Source organism: Terrapene carolina, unplaced genomic scaffold (genome assembly GCF_002925995.2).
Source record: "Terrapene carolina triunguis isolate 2854851 unplaced genomic scaffold, T_m_triunguis-2.0 Scaffold93, whole genome shotgun sequence".
NCBI lineage: Eukaryota > Metazoa > Chordata > Testudines > Emydidae > Terrapene > Terrapene triunguis.
The window spans coordinates 10,491,708-10,511,779 of NW_020664444.1; the positions used below are offsets into that span (position 1 = coordinate 10,491,708).

Sequence of the window (20,072 nt, forward strand, 5' to 3'; positions counted from 1 at the left end):
TCAGCTCCCGAGGTTTGCTCCCGGGGTCTGTCAGCGTTACATAGGGTTGGAGGAAGGAGGATACGTGATATGCACTGGCTTTCCATTATCACAGGCAGAACTGGGATAGGAGAGGGATGCCTGACGTTCACTGACCTCCATTAACGCAGGTAGAACCTCAGCAGGGATGTAAAGGATTCCCACCCTCACACCTTTTGGAAAATGTAATAATTAAGACCAAATCAATCCACACAAGATTTTCTTTTTTTCATATGGAGTAGACCCCAGTAGGCAGGCCTTCTGAGGCCGAAGTTCTGTGCTGGGTTCTGCCAAATCCAGGGACTGTAATGACCAGAAGGGACATTCAGTGCTGAAAAGGAAACAAATGACCTTTGAACCTTGTATTTTAGAAAATGGTGTTGGAGCACTGGCTGTAGAGGGAGCTGCAGCTTATTTAGTCCAAACCTCTCTTAGTAGGAGTCACAATGAGAAGTGGTATAGGGGCAATGGTTGTGGAGCAGCTCTCTGATCCCAGCAGGAGTTGCTATAGGGAATGGTGAATGGTTTCTGGCTGTTGGAGAAAGAGGTAGTGCGGACTAAGCAAGGGACTGGGAACCAGGAATTCCTGAGTTCTAATCCTGGCTCTGGTCCAGGATAGATGTGTGATCTTTGGGCATGTTCCTGAACCACTCTGTATTTCAGTCTATCCCTACATAGAATGGGGATAATGATGCTTTTCTTGTTGGGAGCGTTAGTTAATGTTTGTAAAGAATTTCTCAAAGGGATTGGTACATTCCATCATTCTGTCACTGTTCCAGTGGCGCCAGAGCATTTATCAAAAACCATTTCTGTGGGGCTGCTAATTTACAAGGTGCCTTACAGATATCAATGTATCCTCTGTCCTGTAGATTTAACAATCTAAATAAGATGAGACACAAAAGCACAAGAAAAAGCCCAAGTTTGCGCTTCAGAAGAGGAAAGGCAAGATGGTGATTAGTGATGAGAAGGAGGGAGGAGCTATTGCTTGAAGAAGTGGTCTTAGGGAGGGATTTGATTTGGAGGAGAGAGAGCGCATTTGGCTGGTAAGGACTAGGTGACCGTTCCAGGCTTAATAGACAGCATGACAAAAATATGAAGCTGACAGTGACTGAATAGACTTTGGATGAGGGGGATTCTCATTCCTGCCTCCAGGGCTGGTGGAACCCATTCCCTGCTCTGAATCAAAATAATGTGTCTCTCCCCCATCCCCCCACCTCAGGCTTGCCCTGGGATCGGCTCCGTCTGCACCTTTCCCCAGTCTCTGTTTCCTCACGGCATCTGGAATTTCTTCTGATTTTTGTGTCCTTTTTCAGATGAGAGTCATGATAGATACTCGCATGGAGCTCCCTCAGTGCACTCCTCCTCTTCCTCTCACCAGTCTGAAGGCATGGAAGCCTATGACCTTGAGCACGTCAGCTCCATTTTTAGGAAGTTCTCTCTGGAAAGGTATTTTGGGGATGCTGGTTTATTTGCCCAAGGCTGATCTGGGGGTAGAAAGGCTACCCAGGGCAGGGTTGCCATCTTTAAATGCAAGATATTAGATCACTCCATGAATCTCAGAGGATGGGATATCGTATAACACGGTGATATCACAGTGTTGCATGGGCAGTTCGCTTCCTTATGTCCTCATGTCACAGTGCGGCAACACAACACGTTATGTTGGGACCATTTATCCTGCAAACTGAGACTGTGGTTGACTATCATGACTATCTCAGAAAAATCAGGGGAGGAAAGTGATCTGAAGAAAACAGCTTTATCCTAGTGACCTTGTTGTCTCACTGCTCACTCTGCCATCATACATCTGAGGCTGTTCAGTCTTGTTTCAGCATTTAGGAGGTGCCCAGATGCTGCTCGCTAGTATAACTTATGTAGAATTGTAGCAGAGAGGACAAATTTCTCGGGGGTCATTAGATCCTAGTGCTTGATAAATGTAGAAAGCTCATTTGCATGCCCCGCTCCCTCCCCACATTTGTCCTGAGTGGAGAATTTCTATTTTGGTCCCAGACTAGTTGAGAGAAGCTGAGAACTGCATTGTCTAAGCTGTTTATTTGTTTCATGAACACAGACCTTTCCGTCCTTCTGTGACGTCTGTTGGTCACATTAAGAACTCCTGCCACACTATCCAGCGCATCACCCTGAATGGAGACAGCCTCAACTCAGAAATCACTCTGCTGGGGGGGAATGACAAAGGAAGCTTCATCAGCTCTGTCAAGCTGGGATCCCAAGCAGAGAAAGCAGGCCTCCGGGAGGGACATCAGCTGCTTCTGGTGAGCATTAAACATACAACAAACAGTGTGTGCTTATTGCACTAATCCCCTTTGTTTCTTTTTTCTTCTTCTAATTCCCTAGTCATGACAAAACATGAGCATCTCTGCAGCCAATATTCCTACATCTTTAGATCCAATCGGGAATCCTGATGAGCGAGTCTGGAAGTGGGGGTATTTGTGGGCTTTCCAGACACCTGCACAATTACAGCTTACAATCACTCCAGCTGAAAGAAGCTGGGACAGGAGTGACTGCCCCTTCCTTTTACACCCTCCCTTATAGTGATACCCCTTGGAAAAGACTAGCACGGGAGTGGCTGTGAGCTTTCCCTGTCACCTCTGTCTTGTGTGTTTGCTTGTTTGTTTGTTTTCTCTTGTTCAGTTTGTAGAGGCTGGTAGGAGGCAGCGTGCTGTGAGAGAAACAGAGCCCTGATTAGGCAGCCAAACAGTCAGCCAGTGGCACAGGTGCAGCAAACAGAGCTGTAAACAGGGGAGTTTGAGTGGGAGTTTGTTAGGGGTAGGGATGTGTGGTCTTCTGATTTTGATCTGGTGTTTGTTTGGGTGTTTGGGTCTTTGTTTGTTTGTTTGTTTGTTCCTTGACAGGAATTTAGGCGGGAAAGCTATGGCAGGTACAGAGGCAGCAGTGGTAGTGACCCAAGCCATGGAAGAGACAATGAAGATGACCGGATGTGGAAGCTGTGGGATGTACATGATCCTACAGCGGGTACCTGAAAAAACTTTGTTTGTATTAAGTTCCACTTGATAGAGCTGACGGAAGAGAAGATCCGAGGCATGGAGATGTGGGGAAACTATGGTGGAGTTTCGAGGGGGATTTGAGCAGATGATGGAGCAAAGGCAAGAGGAGGCTGAAGGGAAAAGTCAAGACTTGCAGATGCAAGCTGGACTGAAAGGACTCAGAGCAGAGCCTGATGGGTGAGGAGAGTGATCAGTGGAAGCATGTGACTACAAGAACCAGGCTGAGGAAAAGACTGGCTGGTGAAGGAGAAATAGAGCTCAGGAACAGGTTTGCTGAGTTGTAAAACGAAGAAGGGGCACAGCAGGCTGTAACTGAAACAGGGAGGGCAAGGAAGAAGAGAAGAGTGGCTAGTCCTACAAGAAGAGGGGAAGAGTCAATGGAGATAGCCAGAGTTCAGAGCCCCAGGACGATACAGGATGACTTGCAGAAGATTGTAAGGGAGAATAGAAGACAAGAGGACTCTCAGCCAGAAAGAACAGGAGGAAGGCTGGAGAATTACACCATCACCAGAAAAAGGCAGGTCTACATGATTGGGGACTCCCTACTAAGAAGAACAGACACGCCTGTCACCAGAGCTGAACCAGAGGGTATGCTGTCTGCCAGAAGCTAAGATAAGGGATGTGGACTTGAGGCTGAAGAGGATCCTAATGGAAGCAGAAAAGAATCCACTGATTATCCTTCATGTGGGAACAAATGACACAGCTAGATTCTCACTGGAACATATAAGGAAATGGAGGCTCATGTGATGTTCAGAGGGATTCTGCCTGTTCCTAGAGGAGGAGAATGAAGGCGAGACAAAGTTATGGTGATCAACAGATGGCTCAAGCATTGGTGCTATAAGGACGACTTTGGGATGTTTGACCATTGGGAGGCATTCGTGGACAGAAGACCGTTCTCATGGGATGGACTCCACCTGAGTAGGAAGGAAAATAGATTTCTGGGATGGAGGTTGGCACAACTCATTAAAAGAGCTTTAAACTAGGAACTCGGGGGGAGATGGTTGGGAGAAGCTCATGTAATCTCCATGCCTGATTTTAACATTAAGAGGAAGGAAAATCAAGTAAGAATGGACACAGCAATGGAGAAAGGAATAGCTAATATAGTTCCTATTTTTTTTAAAAAGCAGGGAGAAGTAATCCAGGAAACTACAGGCCTGTTAGTTTGACTTCAATTGTATGCAAGGTCTTGGAACAAATTTTGAAAGAGAAAGTAGTTAAGGATATAGAAATGAACAGTAATCAGGATAAAATACAACATGGTTTTACAAAAGGTAGATCTTACCAGACCAACCTGATCTCCTTCTTTGAGAAGATAACTGACTTTTTAGACAAGAGAAATGCAGTAGATCTAATCTATCTGGATTTCAATAAAGCATTTGATACAGTTCCACATGGAAAATTATTAGGTAAATTGGAGAAGATGGGAATTAATATGAGAGTTGAAAGCTGGATAAGGAACTGGTTAAAGGGGAGACAACAACATGTCATACTGTCGGGCTGGAGGGAAGTTACTAGTGGAGTTCCTCGGGGTCGGTCTTGGGACCAATTTTACTTAACAGTTTTATTACTGATCTTGACACAAGTGAGTGTGTGCTAATAAAATTTGGGAGGTATAGCCAATACAGAGGAAGACCAGAATATCATACAAGGAGAGCTGGATGACCTTGTAAACTGGGGTAATAGAAATGGGATGCAATTTAATAGTGCAAAGTGCAAGATCATGTGTTTAGGGACTAAGAACAAGAATTTTTGCTATAAGCTGGGGATTTTTCAGTTGGAAGAGACAGAGGAGGAGAAAGATCTGGGTGTATTGGTTGATCACAGGATGACTATGAGCTGTCAATGTGATGCAGCCATGAAAAATGTTGTCCTAGGATGCATCAGGCGAGATATTTCCAGAAGAGACAGGGAAGTGTTAGTACCATTACACAAGGCACCGGTGAAACCTCATCTGGAATACTGTGTGCAATTCTGGATGTGACGGGATTCCCGGGGTGCAGCCTGTGACCGTGGGACCGCTGTTCCCCCTGAACTCTCTCCAGCCTGGGTTGCCTCTCACAATGCCTTGCTAGTGACCAGCAGCAAATCCCTCCAGGGGCTGTTATCACTCAGCACAACTGCATGTGGAGACCCAACACCTAGCTAGATTGCATGAATGCTCCCAGAGCCACTCATGAATCACACAGAGAAAGGCACCAGAGTCAAATCCCCCCAGCTCCCAGCACTGTACCTAAGGAATATACCGTTTTGCACTGCGCAAGATGAGCAGTGCAAATTTATTAATTGGTTCGCCACTTCATCAATGGAAAGCGGATATACACCAGCCTTTGTATAAAACCTGAGCAAATTTACCACACACTGCAGGCAAACTCACTGGTAAAGATAAACAGTTAAGCAAATGTATTGACTACAAAAGATAGATTTTAAGAGACTATAAGCGATAGGCAAAAAGTCAGAGTTAGTTACCAAAAGAAACAAAACTCTCAACCCTATTAGACTGGGCAACAACTAGACTAAGCAGTTTTTCTCACCCCACTGGATATTGCAGTCCTTAATATACTGATTGGCCCTTAAATCTGGGCCAGTCTCCTCTCTTGGAGTCTTCAGTCTTCTTCCGAGTGTCTTGGTTGCTTGCAACATAGGTGGAGGCAGGAGAAAGGCGAAGCATGGGCCTGCTCTGTTCTGTTTTATAACCTCAGTCCCATGTGCTTGGGGAACACACAAGTCCAGGCATGTCTGGTGGGCATTACTGAGCCTCCGGGCAAGGTTGAGCAATTCCCCTGGTGTGGCCTCATGCAGGTGAGTCATTGAATTGTAGCTCCCTTGCTGGACAATAGTTGTTGATGGGTTGTTTGACACCCACCCAGGCATTGGTTACTTTCCTTGCTGTTGCCGCTGGGGAGCTAATATCTGGCTGATTCCCCAACTTACAGTATGTTTTAGTGACAACCACACAACACAATTCTCATAACTTCATATGCATTAATGATATACATATATGGATAAAGAAATGACTTTCAGCAGATCACAATCTTTCCCCTGATACCTTCTAAGGCATGCTTTATATGTAAGATCACAATCATATAAAAATGAGGAATATGGGGGTTACAGGACACTCCCCCAAGGTATGGAATGTCACATTTGATATCCCATGTTTAAGAAAGATGAATTCAAACTGGAACAGGTGCAGAGAAGGGCTTACTAGGAGGATCTGAGGAATGGAAAACCTACCTTATGAGAAGAGACTCAAAGAGATTGGCTTGTTTAGCCTAATCAAAAGAAGGCTGATTGTTCTCTATGAATACATCAGAGGGATACATGCCAGGGAAGGAGAAGAATTATTTAAGTTAAGCGACAATGTGAACACCAGAACAAATGGATATAAACTGGCCATCAACAAGTTTAGGCTCGAAATTAGGTGAAGGTTTCTTACCATCAGAGGAGTGAAGTTGTGGAACAGCCTACCAAGGGAAGCAGTGGGGGTAAAAAACCTAACTGGCTTCAAGACTGAGCTTGATAAGGAGGGAATGGTATGATGGGAATGCCTACAATGGCATGTGGCCCATCTGCAACTGCCAGTAGCAAAAATCCCCAATGGCTGGAGATGGGATACTAGATGGGGAGGGCTCTGAGTTACTACAGAGAATTCTTTCCCAGGTATCTGCGTGGTGGGTCTTGCTCACATGTTCCAGTTCTAAGAGATCACTATATTTGGGGTCAGGAAGGTATTTTCCCCCAGGTCAGCTTGGCAGAGATCCTGGGGGGGTTTCGCCGCCTTCTGCAGCATGGAGCACACATCACTTGCAGGTTTAAACTAGTGTAAATGGTGAATTCTCTGTAACTTGAAGTCTTTAAACCATGATTTGAGGACTTCCAGTAACTCAGCCAGAGGCTAGGGGGCTATTTCAGGAATGGGTGGGTGAGGTTCTGCAGCCTGCAATGTGCAGGAGGTCAGACTAGATAATCATGATGGTCCCTTCTGACCTTAATGTCTACGAGTCTATGAGCTGTTATCCTTAAAACTGTTAGACCCAGTAGCCACTTCTGCCTGGAGAAGCTGTCATTGTGGTAGCTCTGTGGTTTTGTTCAGCCCCATGGCTTGTGCACCATTCCCTACTATGATTCCTGCAGGAACTGGACATACTATGAGCTTCCCCCCGCCACCAGCATTGCTACACCCTTCCCTATTGCCGCTCTTGATAGGAGAAGCTGGGAAAGGAATAGCTGCTGGCTTACCCTAAAGCCATCATCCCTATACCATTCCCAGTAGTGACTCCTACTGGGGAAACATGGATTATCATGGAGTTACAGTTCCACCAACTTCTAGAATTTCCAGAGGAGAGAAAAGAAGCTACAGACAAATCATTTCCATGTAATTGCATTGCTAGCAAAAATAGGCAGGTTGTTTAATCTAGAAAGAAACAACAGAATGTAATGGGTGGCATAATTGTCTCACACACTGAGCTCACAGCTAAGAGTATCTCTTTCATCTAGCTGGAAGGCTGCATCAAAGGGGAAAATCAGAGCGTTCCCTTGGATACCTGCACAAAGGAAGAAGCTCACTGGACAATTCAGAGGTGCAGTGGACCGGTAACACTCCAGTATAAACCAAACCATGAAGGTAAGACCTAAAGTTTGGCTCATCACAGATTGCCAGAATTCTAGTGAAGGCACGTCCTCTGCTAGATCAGAATTCACTGAGCCAAACTCTGCTTTTAGTTGTACTGGTGTAAACCTGGGGTAAATCCATTGGTTTCTATAGACTTACCCCAGCTTTACACCAATGTAACTGAAAGCAGAAATAGCCCATACATCTGTCATCCCAAGAGTCTGGAGAGCTTAGTGGGTGGGTCATTGGAGACAATAATCACAATGTGCCAGATGATTTGTGTGTACTATTTTCTGTGATGTAACATGGTGTGCTGCGTTTTCTTTTACACCTCTAAAGTCTGATTTAACAGTTACACTTTGGAGTTTACTTTGTTTATTACTGTTGCAGTTTTATCTGATCTTTAACGGCTGAATGGAGTTTGGTTTTAATGATCGTGGCTTGTAGTAATAATTTGGTATTTTGGATTAAAAATTACATTCCAAAACCCATTTTTTACTTGTGTAGCTATGTTGGCCCCTTCTTTATCCTGGTCAGGGAAATTCGGTTGTACAGATCATGCTGGAAGTGATTTCTTTGATTTTCCTTTGATGTTTAAGTAGAAAAGAATATCACCCTTTTTTGAGCACCACTTGGCTGCAGATAAAGCATGTTACAGATTGTGGGAGTGCTAGTTACAGCTGTTAATAAAGCGAATAGCCTGCCATTAGACCACCTGGTAGAACTCATGTTATACTTGCAGGATTAAGTATAACAGCTTAAGCTTTTCAGCCTGTGTCTTTGTTGGGAAGTTCACTGTTTTATGGATGATTTGTATAAAACCTACCAGAAATGATGTTGCCTAAATGTATCCTTAGAACAGGAATCTCTTATGGACTGTGATACCTGCAGCGTGAGCTGCTCCCAGACCATTCCAACTAACACTCTAGCAGTATGAGTTTCCTCTCAGAAGTGCCCTGTCAATTTAAACTAGGATTTCAGTGCGGTGAACTTCCACCACAACAGTGCCTACTCATCGAAAGCTAGGAATACAGCAGCACTTGGCCACAGATTGACCATGCTTGGCTCCTTCCTTTGTTGCTGCAGGTTACAGGAAACTGCTGACGGAACTGGATGAAGGATTGATCACGTCAGGGGACTCATTTCACATCCGCCTGAATCTAAACATCTCTAGCCAGCTAGACTGCTGCTCCCTGTCAGTGAAGTGTGATGAGATTGTGCATATTCTTGACACCATGTACCAGGGGAAGTGTGAGTGGCTGTGTGCCAGAGTTGACCCTTTCACCGACAGGAACCTGGAAACGGGGACCATCCCCAGCTACAGCAGGTGAGCATAATGCAGGCTGAAATAGGACAGTGACCGTGACTATGAGCAGCAACTATATGAGCACTGTTGTGTGAATCAGTACCTGCTATAATGGGGGGAGGTGCAACTCTCAGAGTTGGTGGTCAGGACGGGTGTTTGGTTGCAACATAAGCATAAGCATGTGAGCATAAGGGTTTTGAGGGGGAGACCCCAGATTTTGTTAGGAGACTGTGGGTTTCTCAGAGAGCAGGATCGGAAGATGTACAATGGAGACGCCCTTTTCCTCAGCTGTGTACCACAGTCCTGCTGACTATTTTGTTCCGTGTCTTCACTGTGTGATTCATCCATTCCTCATTGCTGTTAAATAAATTAAATTAATGGAGATATCCTATCTCTTAAAACTGGAAGGGACCTTGAAAGGTCATTGAGTCCAGCCCCCTGCCTTCACTAGCATGACCAAGTACTGATTTTGCCCTAGATCCCTAAATGGCCCCCTCAAGGATTGAATTCACAACCCTGGGTTTAGTAGGCCAATGCTCAAACCACTGAGCTATCCCTCCCCCTTCTCTTTAGTCTTTTCCCAAATACTGACTATTGCATCCATTCTTCCTCTAGATGATCTCAAATGCGTCTTCTTGATCCACATGTTCACTGTTTCTTGCAGAGCCCAGCAGCTCTTTCTGGTGAAGCTACAGCGGTTGATGCACAGAGGCAGCAGGGATGAGACGGAAAGTTCATCCAACACTCTTCGAGCACTCCGGGTAGGTCTCCACAGCCAGGGTCTTTCCACACCAATTGCTCCAGCACTCTTTATTGCTCACTACTTCATCTTTACGTTACATTCCTGTTGTGAATCACTGTCTGTAAGCTTCCTTTGGTCCACCCTGTGGATAACTGTCTTGTGTCTCCATTCCTTTTACCCACAGTGTTTCCTACTCCAGGTCTAGCTCCAGTATAATTTTAACTCCTGATGCTGACAGTGAGAAGTCTCCACATGTTTAATATCCACTCTACCTGGTCTCTAGTCTCTTTAAGTCTTCCACACCTCTAACCTTCCAAAGGTCTTTCCCTCAATCGTACATGGGGAAGAAGCTGTGTCCTTAGAGCTAATAATCAGAATTTCTTCTCTCCTATCTTGAACAAGCGTCTAATCCTTAGAGTTCTCTTTGTCCCAGGCCCAAAGAATCTGTCTCCTCCAAAAGTATATCCCATGCAGAGAAGTGGGATTACTGTATCTTCTGTGCATCAAGTCTTCAGACTGTTCGCCCTACTCACAGTGATACTGGGTTAAGTCTATTCCTTTAGCCCCAAGAGTTCCTATTATGTACACTAGTACATTAGTTTTCTGCTGTATTAGCCACCTTGTGTGCACCTAGCACTCCTTTAACACACTTTGGGACCACACATAAGAATGCTTCCAATAATGCAGAGATGCTACAATCACCATTTGGATTAGACTTCAAACAAGGCAAAGCACCAGATGGTCCTCCAGTCTCCTCTGATCAAGTGTCAGGGTAGACGGCAATCACTGGCATAAAAGCATGACTGGATGCAAATAGCCCTGCCATCCCACAGTAAACTAGTCACTGCACAGGTGGCCTCTGGTCAAATCTCTAGTGCAGACACAGTCATAGAACTTCCTCTGAAGAGAGGCATGTGGGGAAATAGTAACAGGAGCAGAGTTTCTCAGCCTAGGCAGTGCTAGGTCTGTAATTTGCACAGAACACTCCTTAACTTTGTCATGGGTATGAATGCTAACGAGTCCCTATCTCCTTAACTGTAAATAGCCGAATAGCTGCTCAAGGCCTGTTTTGGTTTTTGGATGCTACGATTTACTGAAATTGATCTTTTCCTGTACAATTCTTATCAGAATACACTGCAGCCAGAGGACCCACAGAATGACCCCAAAGCCAGCCCTCGCCTCTCCCGCGCAAGCTTCCTTTTGGGACAAATTATACAGGTAATAAAGTTAAAATTCTCCTCTACAAAACATCAGAGCATGATTTTTCACTGGGAGTTTTGAGTCAGATATCTCCTGGTGATATTCTCAGGTATCATGTTCTCTCAGAGTCTAACTTCCCGTGCTGGAGACATTGTCCAAGTGCTTATGATTGTAACAAAGAGCTTTAACATATGAGAAATCTGATTGATTTATACTTTCTAACTGTCCCTGTCATGCGGGACCTTTAGCTTTTAATACTCTCATCTCCATTATTAATATAATCTGGATATATCATACAGCCCTGCTCTGAAGGGCTAAAATGGACCTCATCTGAAGCATGACAATAAATTTTCTTGGCCAGACTAACTCTCTTGCTACTTAGGAGAATGAAATCCCAGAAGAGAATAGTTTTTTAATTGCAGGGGCAGATATTGTGGAGAGGATGGCGAATGGGTGGGTGAATGGTATGATTCATAGATTCCAAGGTCAGATGAGACCATTGTGATTATCTAGTATGAACTCCTGTATAACACCGGTCACTGAACTTCCCCCAGACAATTCCTAGAGCAGATCTTTTAGAAAAACATCCAATCTTAATTTAAAAATTGTCAGTGATGGAGAATCCACCATGACCCTTGGTAAATTGTTCCAGTGGTTAATTACTCTCACTTAAATATTTGCACCTTATTTCTAGTCTGAATTTATCTAGCTTCAGCTTCCAGCCATTGGACCATGTTATGCCTTTCTCTGCTAGACTGAAGAGCACATTATTAACAAAAATCCCCAAGGGTGTGGTTGGGAAGGTTAGAGAATGCACAGGTGGGGGAGTGAATATTTGGGTGGATGGTGTATGAAAGAAGCATTTTGTTAGGTGTTCAATTCTGCTATAGGAAAAAAATGTTGAGTCCTGACAAGCTAAAAGTTGGGGGTTGCAATAAGGTAAGGGTACAGAAATGGGTAGTTTCTGGAACTGCTGTGCTAACATTCGTAGTGGGCATGCTACTCCCCAGTGAATCCATCTGTAGTAACTCTGTTGATGCCGGAGGGTTTTGAGAAAGAAATAGAACATGACTCATAAGTAGAGAGAACAAGAGGAAAAGAATTCCACAAGGGAATAACAAAAGCTGAAGGTCAGATCTACGTTGTTTAAAATAGCCCTGGAATTCAGCCAGCATCTCTGTGGAAGGGTTGGTGAACCTGTAGCCTTGTTTTTGCTAGACACAGAGGTAATTCAAATCTGGTAGATAATGGAAGGGGACATGGAGCAAACAAATATGTGGAAGAATAAAGAATATAATTCCATAGAATGGGTGGGGGTCAAGCCTCTTTGTTTGCTCTTTCAGTTTGTTAGCAGGTCTGAAAACAAATACAAACGTATGAACAGCAATGAGCGAGTCCGCATTGTCACTGGCTATTCCTCCAGTCTGGCCCGGACCTCTTCTGAAGCAATGAAGCTGTTGCCTGATAAATTGGAAGGTGAGGACATAACAGCATGACAGGATTTTACGCCCACTTGACATAGGTTAAATGACTACACAAGTGGAAGGCAGTGCACAATCAGGTCCTAGGCCTTTTCCATATCTAATTTTTATGTTCTGCATGTGACTCAATCCTTGGAATTTTCTGGAGAGTCAGGGGGAAGATAGCTCTTGAAAACAAGTCCACTGGACTGAAACGTCCTATTTTGTTGACAACTGTTCCTAGGTTCTCTCCTGTTCTTCCTCCAAGGTAGTATAACTCTAAGTAGTGAATTAGAGTTAAACAAAGGAAAATTTAAGCTGTTAATCAGGAAAAATGTCTAACTGAGTGGTCTATTTAGCTGTGAAATAGTCTCCCAAGGAAAATGACGAGGGGCCTATTGCTTGAGTCATTTAAAACTAGACTGGACATTGCACTGGAGAATATACTGTAGGGGACAGTACTGCTCTGCATGGAGGGATGGATAAGATGACCAACCATGCAATTCCCTTCTCTAATGTATGTGATTCTTCTACATCCTTCTCCCAGTACTGGTGAAGAACAAACTAGATTGTAAACGGTCTCCTCTTTACTCAGATTTGGATTCAGAAAGTGAAATCAATAAGAGCCTAAGTCTGATCCCCTATAGTTTGGTGCGACCAATCCACTGTGACCGCAGGCGCCCAGTCCTCTTCACTCCCACTATTCTTGCAAAGACCTTGGTGCAGAAGCTTCTCAATTCTGGAGGTGCCTTGGAATTCAACATGTGCAAGCCAGGTAAATGTGTAAAAGATTGCAGTATGTATTAAATTTAGCAAGCCTTTTTACTGTAGGCATACAAATTCCAGCTGCTGGGGACTCCCAGAGCCATGTCACCACCCAGCATAGCTCTGGATCCTGCAATGTGACAGTTTGTAAGAACATTCTGAATGTGTCTGAGATATCCATCATAAATGGTCCTGAGGTGCTGTGTCTGTGAATGTTATACATGTGTCTGTTCTATAGTTGCCATGATACACTCCAGGGACTGGCATGTTGTGAGTGCTCTTTGTCAGTACTAATGTGTTTAACTCTAGGTAATGTGAAATTTTGCTCAGCTTGTGTCTAGCTGTTGCTATAATGATGAATATCTTCCTTCCAACCAATTATAGGTTTCTTTCCAGTCCAGGGCATGAAGATCTTGCATTTGATCTTCTCCAAAGACTGGGTTTTTGAGTAAAACTCTTTCTTGTTAACTGTTTACCATTCAAAGCAGTATCCTGTACCACAGGGTTTCTCAAACAGGGGTCACCGCTTGTGTAGGGAAAGCCTCTGGCGGGCCGGGCCGGTTTTTTTACCTGCCCCGTCCGCAGGTCCGGCCGATCGCGGCTCCCACTGGCCGCGAATTGCTGCTCCAGGCCAATGGGAGCTGCTGGAAGTGGTGCGGGCCGAGGGACTTACTGGCCGCCGCTTCCAGCAGCTCCCATTGGCCCGGAGCAGCGACCCGCGGCCAGTGGGAGCTGCGATCAACCGGACCTGCGGATGGGGCAGGTAAACAAACCGTCCTGGCCCGCCGGGGACTTTCCCTACACAAGCGGCGACCCCAGTTTGAGAAACCCTGCTGTACCATGATTGCTCTGGGATACACTACTGTCATAGTTCCAATTAAGCGCCACCTCTGTTCCACTCACCAGACAGCTATGAGGTGCTGAATCCCTTGTGTTTTAAGCCGGCAGACTATGAACAGAGTACAGTCACTCCCCCGGTTTAGGATCCCTAACACGCCTTCAGAGTACAGATCTTAATCTGGCACCCCCTCCCGAGAGCTTAGACTGCACAGCCTAGTCCCTAGAACCAGTGCTGGCCCCTCAGGATGTGTCTTCACAGCACAGTTATCTCGGGTTATAACTTGACTGTGACCACTAACTCAATTCCCATCCACACACACTAATCTCTAGCTTGAATTAATTGGTGCTGTAGGCTTGGGCTAGCTAGCCCATTGGTGGGGTCTTGGGCTGAAGCTCAAGTGCTTCTGAGTAATCCAGCGGGGATGCAACAGCTTAAGTTCCAACCACTCCACAGCAACTAATCAAAATGCACCCTCAGACTCCTGCCATAGCACCCTCTTTCAGATCTCCACCTGCAGTTTTGAGGCTTCTGGGTTTCCTCTTGGGGGCACGTGGTAAGGTGTAGCACATAGCACATACAGACGTCGCACAGGATTCTAACACATTATTGCTCTTTCCCCTATACACAAATAATAAACCCTATGTGCATTGCACTGCCTTAGTTTCTCCACCATTTCTGGAGCATTCTGTGGGCTGGAGTCAGAGTCCTTTGAGGCCATCCAGCATCCTTCCATTGCAGTGCATGGTTTGTGTTCTGAAACATGGAGCCTTCTCCCCCTGCTCACCCATGCCAACTTTGGCTGGCCAGTCCATCCTCTTCCCCTCTCCTGCCCACACTTTCTGTGTGTCTCCCTGTGAGCCCTTTCATAGCTTTTCAGTTCATCAGTCAGGTGACTCCTCGATCAGCCTGTTCTGATGACCCCAGACCCTTACCGGATGACTTCATTGCCAGGTGATCTTTCCCCTGACAAACCAATTTTCCTGGTTCGGAACCAGTCAATCGTCTAGGATCTTTATATTTGAATAGAAGACCATCTGAGTTAATGACCCACTGTTGTCAGCTCTGTATCAATACCCGTTCGAATTTCAGTCCAGCACGGAGGTAAAGAGGTCACAGAGAAGGTAACAAGGCCCCGCATTCAAAATGGAGTTTGTGGCTTGGTAAAGTTACAGACAAAGAATTCATAATCCAACACAAAAATAATAAATTATACAAACAGATTCCCCAGATCATCACAACTATCTCATGAAGAGAGACTCTTAGGTTAAAAACCATCTGTTCTGAAATCCCAGTACCCTGGTCTGTGTTATTATGAACAACTTAGACTGATATAAATACAGTAATTTTAAGAGTCTAATTTACTCTTTGCCATTTGTATGGTTTGTTTACTATTCTGTATTTCACGCACCTTGGACAGTGAAATTGGTCTATTGCTAGTCAGATAGATTTTCAGATTCCTAGGCTCTGTACAGTGCTGTAGAGTTTGGTTTGCCGTGTTTATTTAGTATGAGTACAAGAGCTGGGTAAGCTCTTTGGAGGAGGGACCATCTTTCTGCTATGTGGTTGTCCAAGACCTAGTACAACGGGCTGGGACCCCTTAGCCCCATGGCAACACCAATAATAATGTGGTGATATAGTAACCTATTACTGTGTGAAATGCTGTCTCAGCTACTGTGTAATATTCCAGCCTCGTGATTTGGTGCTGTGGAACATAGTTGCTCTTTGATTTTAGGTGTTGGTATAGTTTTTACTGCATCATATTGTTGTCATTGGGTGCCTTGATTGTGTTGTGGTAATTGCTCAGAAATTCACAGGTGCCGGCCATATTTGAGGGTTCAGTTCAATTAAATGAATGAAATGAGACCAGCACTCAAGAAGACGCTTGGTCTTCTTTCACTGTACCATCAGAGTCCTGTCTGAATTCCTGCTGGACAGTTTCCTAGGTGTACATATTATGTGAACCCACTAACCTTCCTTTCATCCCCCTCCCTCTCCAGATATTGTAACAAAGGAAGAGTTCCTAAGGAAGCAAAGGACAGAGACTATCATCTTTTCCAGAGAGAAGAATTCGAACACCTATGAATGCATTGTACCTGCCAATATTGAGGCCGTCACTGCCAAGGTGAGGGTTGTGGAATGTAGCCAGTATTTAGGCTGTCTGTGAGTCTGTCTACAGAGCGGGTTGCTTTTCATAAACAAAGTGGTCAGTTAACTGCCACATTAAGGGCTTATGTTTTCAGAGTAACTTCTTTTTTCTCCCTTTCTCATCCTGTTCCCAGATTTCTATTTATCTTTCCCCAAATAGCTTTAGCTTTGTGCTGTTATTTTTCCTTTCCTTTTGATCCTTAGCCATATCCTTTTACATTTGTGCTCTCTCTCTGTGATGGCCTACCTTGATAGAGTGAAATACCCTTTCATTTCCTACCCACTCTTCCCTAGTCAGTCCCCCTTTTGTTTTGTCTGTGTGTGAATGCAAAAGAGAGAGACAGGGACCTAGACAAGGAAAAGGATAGACTGGGATGCAGAGAGAGACAATGATATGCAGTATAAAGATAACATTGTCAAAGACAGAACGATAGCTTCAAATACAGTGTTTTTGTTACATGGTGGAGAAAAACAGAAGGATTAAAGTGAGTAGTTGGTTGTTTTTTCAGAAGTAATTACAGTATATGTTCTCTTTGAACAAAGACCACACCTGTGCATGTGAATATATAATATATGTCTGACTTTATTTTTTATTTATAGTATTTTAGCTTATTTGTTATCTTTAGATCGGGTCACTCATTTTTAAACCTTTGCAAAAGAAGAGCTCTCATACTGAGTACTAAAATTAGCTTTTGTTTGATTGGCTAGTTGTGAATTCATGGGAGGAGTTTGGACCTGAAATGTACATTTGATGTAAAGGTTTTACATCAGGTCTGATGAATGAAGAGCAGTTCACCTGACCCTGTTGAGATATGTCTGTCTGTATCACAAGATATTAGTGCTGTGGATGTTCCCTCATAACCCTGTTATGCCTTTATGTTTTTAGAATAAGCATTGTCTGCTGGAAGCTGGAATAAGCTGCACAAAGGATTTAATCAAAGCCAAGATATATCCCATTATTCTCTTTATCAGAGTCTCAGAGAAAAACATCAAGAGGTTCAGGTAACATATCAAATCTTTCGAACAGATTCTATTCTGTCTTTGTCACTGAATAACACTATAGTCCAATGACTTTATCATGGGGGGGAGGAGGTGAAGAGCTTTTTCTTGCTAATCTAGTAACTTCAGTATGGCTCTATTTCCTCCCATGACTCCTCCCCCTCCTCCCTGGAAATGTGACCACTGGAGTAGCTATGAGTTGCCCCAAATCCAGCACTCTGTCACCACTCCTGATGGCAGTGTTTGTTGCAGGAGGACGGCACTGGACTGGACTATCTGTGTGCTCCCCCATACTAAGCACTCCTGTGCCGTTCCCTACTGGGAAAGATTGGGTCTGGAGTAGTGATAATCTCCCTACAATGAGCACTGCTTCATTATTCTCATGGTAGTTTTGGTGGGAGAGGACATGACCGGAGTAGCTGTCACGTTCTAGCTCTCCTATACCCTTCTTTATATCAACTCTTGCTGGGATAGAGGGAGATTGTAGGGATTCACTTTAAACATAACCCTATTTTGCTTATTTTCGGCTTGGTCATCTGATGCAGGAAGCTGTTGCCAAAGCCAGAGACTGAGGAGGAGTTCCTACGCATGTGTCGCCAGAAGGAGAAAGAACTGGAGGCACTACCGTGCCTTTATGCCCCCCTAGAGGCAGACATGTGGAGCAGTATTGAGGATCTCATCCGAATAATCAAGGAGAAGATTGGGGAAGAGCAGCGTAAAACCATCTGGATAGACGAAGATCAGCTATAAAAATAGCAGCAAATAAAATGGAGCTCAGCGGCAATGAAAGGACACAGTAAAGTGGAGCTGGGGCTTTCAGAATTCTCTGATGCAGTGCCGGCCGCTCCTGTTTCATCTTTGCTGGCTGGGGACTCTTTCTGCTGGCAGAATTTGTGTGTCGAATGGAATCAGAGCTGTGTGTTTAACAGTGAGTGTCACAGATGCTAGGTAGCTAGGACATGGATGAGAACGCTGCTACCAGCATAGCGCCGGATCCCCCATTCAGAGTCGGCAGCTGTTTAACACATGAGAAGGCCAAAGATCTCGAGAGAGAGCTTGAGGTAATTTATTATGTATAAAGATGGACCTCATTAATCTCCTGACGTGACCAGAGTAGTGAAATCTATAGGGAGATAAAGGATCAGGGTCAGGCTGAAGGACATGGAACCTATGGAGCACCCCACGCCCAGTCCAAAGTGAGAAGCTGAGTATGTTCCATTAAAGAAGCTGCAAGGTGCCCAGTAGCAACAGAAACACTGCAACTGATACCCTCAGCAGCTACACAGCCCTGTGTGTACACGTAGGTGCAGTCATGTGGGAAGGAAAGAAACTAACCACTGTTCCTGGCATTAATGAAAATGACAATTTATTTTCCCTTTATTTTTAAACCTCAGTTCTGTTTAGCAATTTGCCATCCTGGCACCCTCAACAAAACAAACTCCCAGCTCCCCAATGGCAAATCAAATCTTTCCAAATGGGCCCACGCTTCACTTAGCTGATCCCTGTTACTGTTATTTTACTAGTCCCACTACTTCAATCCTGAATTTCAAAAGCATATTTTAATACTAAAGCTGCTTGGTGCAAACGATGGGAGCTGACTCCAGTTCTCTGTGACAAAAAGATGCCAATAGACTTAAAAGGTAGAGTGTATAAAACTGTAACTCAACCCATCTTAATCTACGGAACAGAGACTTGGCCAGCCACAAGAAAGGAAATCAGTATGCTCTCCGCCATGAAGATGTTGAGATTGTCAAATGGTTGGATGCTCCATGATAGGAAATGTAATGAGGTTGTAAGGGGCCTAATGTGGGTTGCCACAACTGAAGACAAGTTGAGGAAGGTTAGGTTATGTCGGTATGGAGACCTGAGAGCTATATCGGTAGAATGGTTCTTGCAATGATTGTAGACAAAAGGGGAGACCAAAGACCCGGTACATAGACCAAATATCTGTAGACCTCAGAGAACCCAATCTTCATGACAGCCGGGCATACAATCATGAGTTTTGGAAGAAGGCTATAAAAGTCACTGACTCCCAATAGGGACGTGGCAAGAAAAAAGAAGATGAATTTTGGTGCAGGACTAACACTCCTGGAAACTGGATGTCTGCATTTACCCCAGAGACCTACATGCTTCCCCAGTGCTGCCATCTGCCAACATGCCTGCTCTGAATAGGAGGGGCCATTTTTAGAGGATGATCGGGGAAGTTCTTCCTCTAGGAGAAGTTCAGTTTTCGTGCCCATTCAGTCCTTGGCCTCTGCCATGATTGCCAGCATGGAAGCCAATGAGTATCACACTCAGCTGTAGACATCTGGGGTAAAATTTTCAAAAGTGTCTAAATTACTTAGGAACGTAGGCCCCATTTTCAAAGCACTGCCTTCTGTTGACAGTCAGTGGGACATAAGCGCCTTTGTCACTTATGTGCTTTTGAAAATGTTACGCCTGTACACTAGGCACTGGATTGAAACCACCAAATTAATTTTCACAGCAGCCTTAATATGATGTGCACCACTACTGACCTGGAATAAATGAAACAGTGACCTGTGGCTATACGTCCCTTTTCCCTTGAGTCAGCCATGCCTCCCCATTCGCCTCCCTTTTTAGATAGATTCTACACTGAAAGTTGTCATTGCTCCTGTGCTCATCCAAAGTCCCTGGTTTCAGTGCTTCAGGCCAGCATGCAGCAGCTGGTAATAAAAAGGCACACAGAGCCCAAGCAAAACATCTGGCACTGTCACAGTTGCTAGATGAGTGACTGCATTTTCCTTGGAAGGTGTCTCTGATGTTCATGTGTGCTGGGTGCCTCTCCACGGTGATGCACTTTTTTCTGTCCTGGTCAGCTTGCCAGACTGTGCCTACACATGCAGTGGTGTACTTTATTTATTTTTTCTTATGGTACCTTATAGAAATCACTGCCGATTTTCCCTCTCATTCCCTGCTACTGTGCCCATCACATCATTAATGTTTGAA

The 20,072-nt window shown here is 44.6% G+C and overlaps 1 protein-coding gene across 1 annotated transcript in view; it reads left to right on the forward strand.

The window, feature by feature from the left end:
• The window catches only part of CARD11 (caspase recruitment domain family member 11), a 49,692-nt gene extending 31,582 nt beyond the window's left edge, over nucleotides 1–18,110 (forward strand). The window contains exons 15-25 of the mRNA XM_026650772.1: nucleotides 1,332–1,464; nucleotides 2,084–2,285; nucleotides 7,533–7,659; nucleotides 8,734–8,974; nucleotides 9,618–9,714; nucleotides 10,824–10,913; nucleotides 12,239–12,371; nucleotides 12,951–13,130; nucleotides 15,959–16,083; nucleotides 16,993–17,108; nucleotides 17,651–18,110. Of these exons, the coding sequence (XP_026506557.1) occupies nucleotides 1,332–1,464; nucleotides 2,084–2,285; nucleotides 7,533–7,659; nucleotides 8,734–8,974; nucleotides 9,618–9,714; nucleotides 10,824–10,913; nucleotides 12,239–12,371; nucleotides 12,951–13,130; nucleotides 15,959–16,083; nucleotides 16,993–17,108; nucleotides 17,651–17,855 (1,649 nt within the window). The 3' untranslated portion in view covers nucleotides 17,856–18,110. The remainder of the gene's footprint in view (nucleotides 1–1,331; nucleotides 1,465–2,083; nucleotides 2,286–7,532; nucleotides 7,660–8,733; nucleotides 8,975–9,617; nucleotides 9,715–10,823; nucleotides 10,914–12,238; nucleotides 12,372–12,950; nucleotides 13,131–15,958; nucleotides 16,084–16,992; nucleotides 17,109–17,650) is intronic.
• The last annotated feature ends 1,962 nt before the right edge of the window (nucleotides 18,111–20,072 follow it).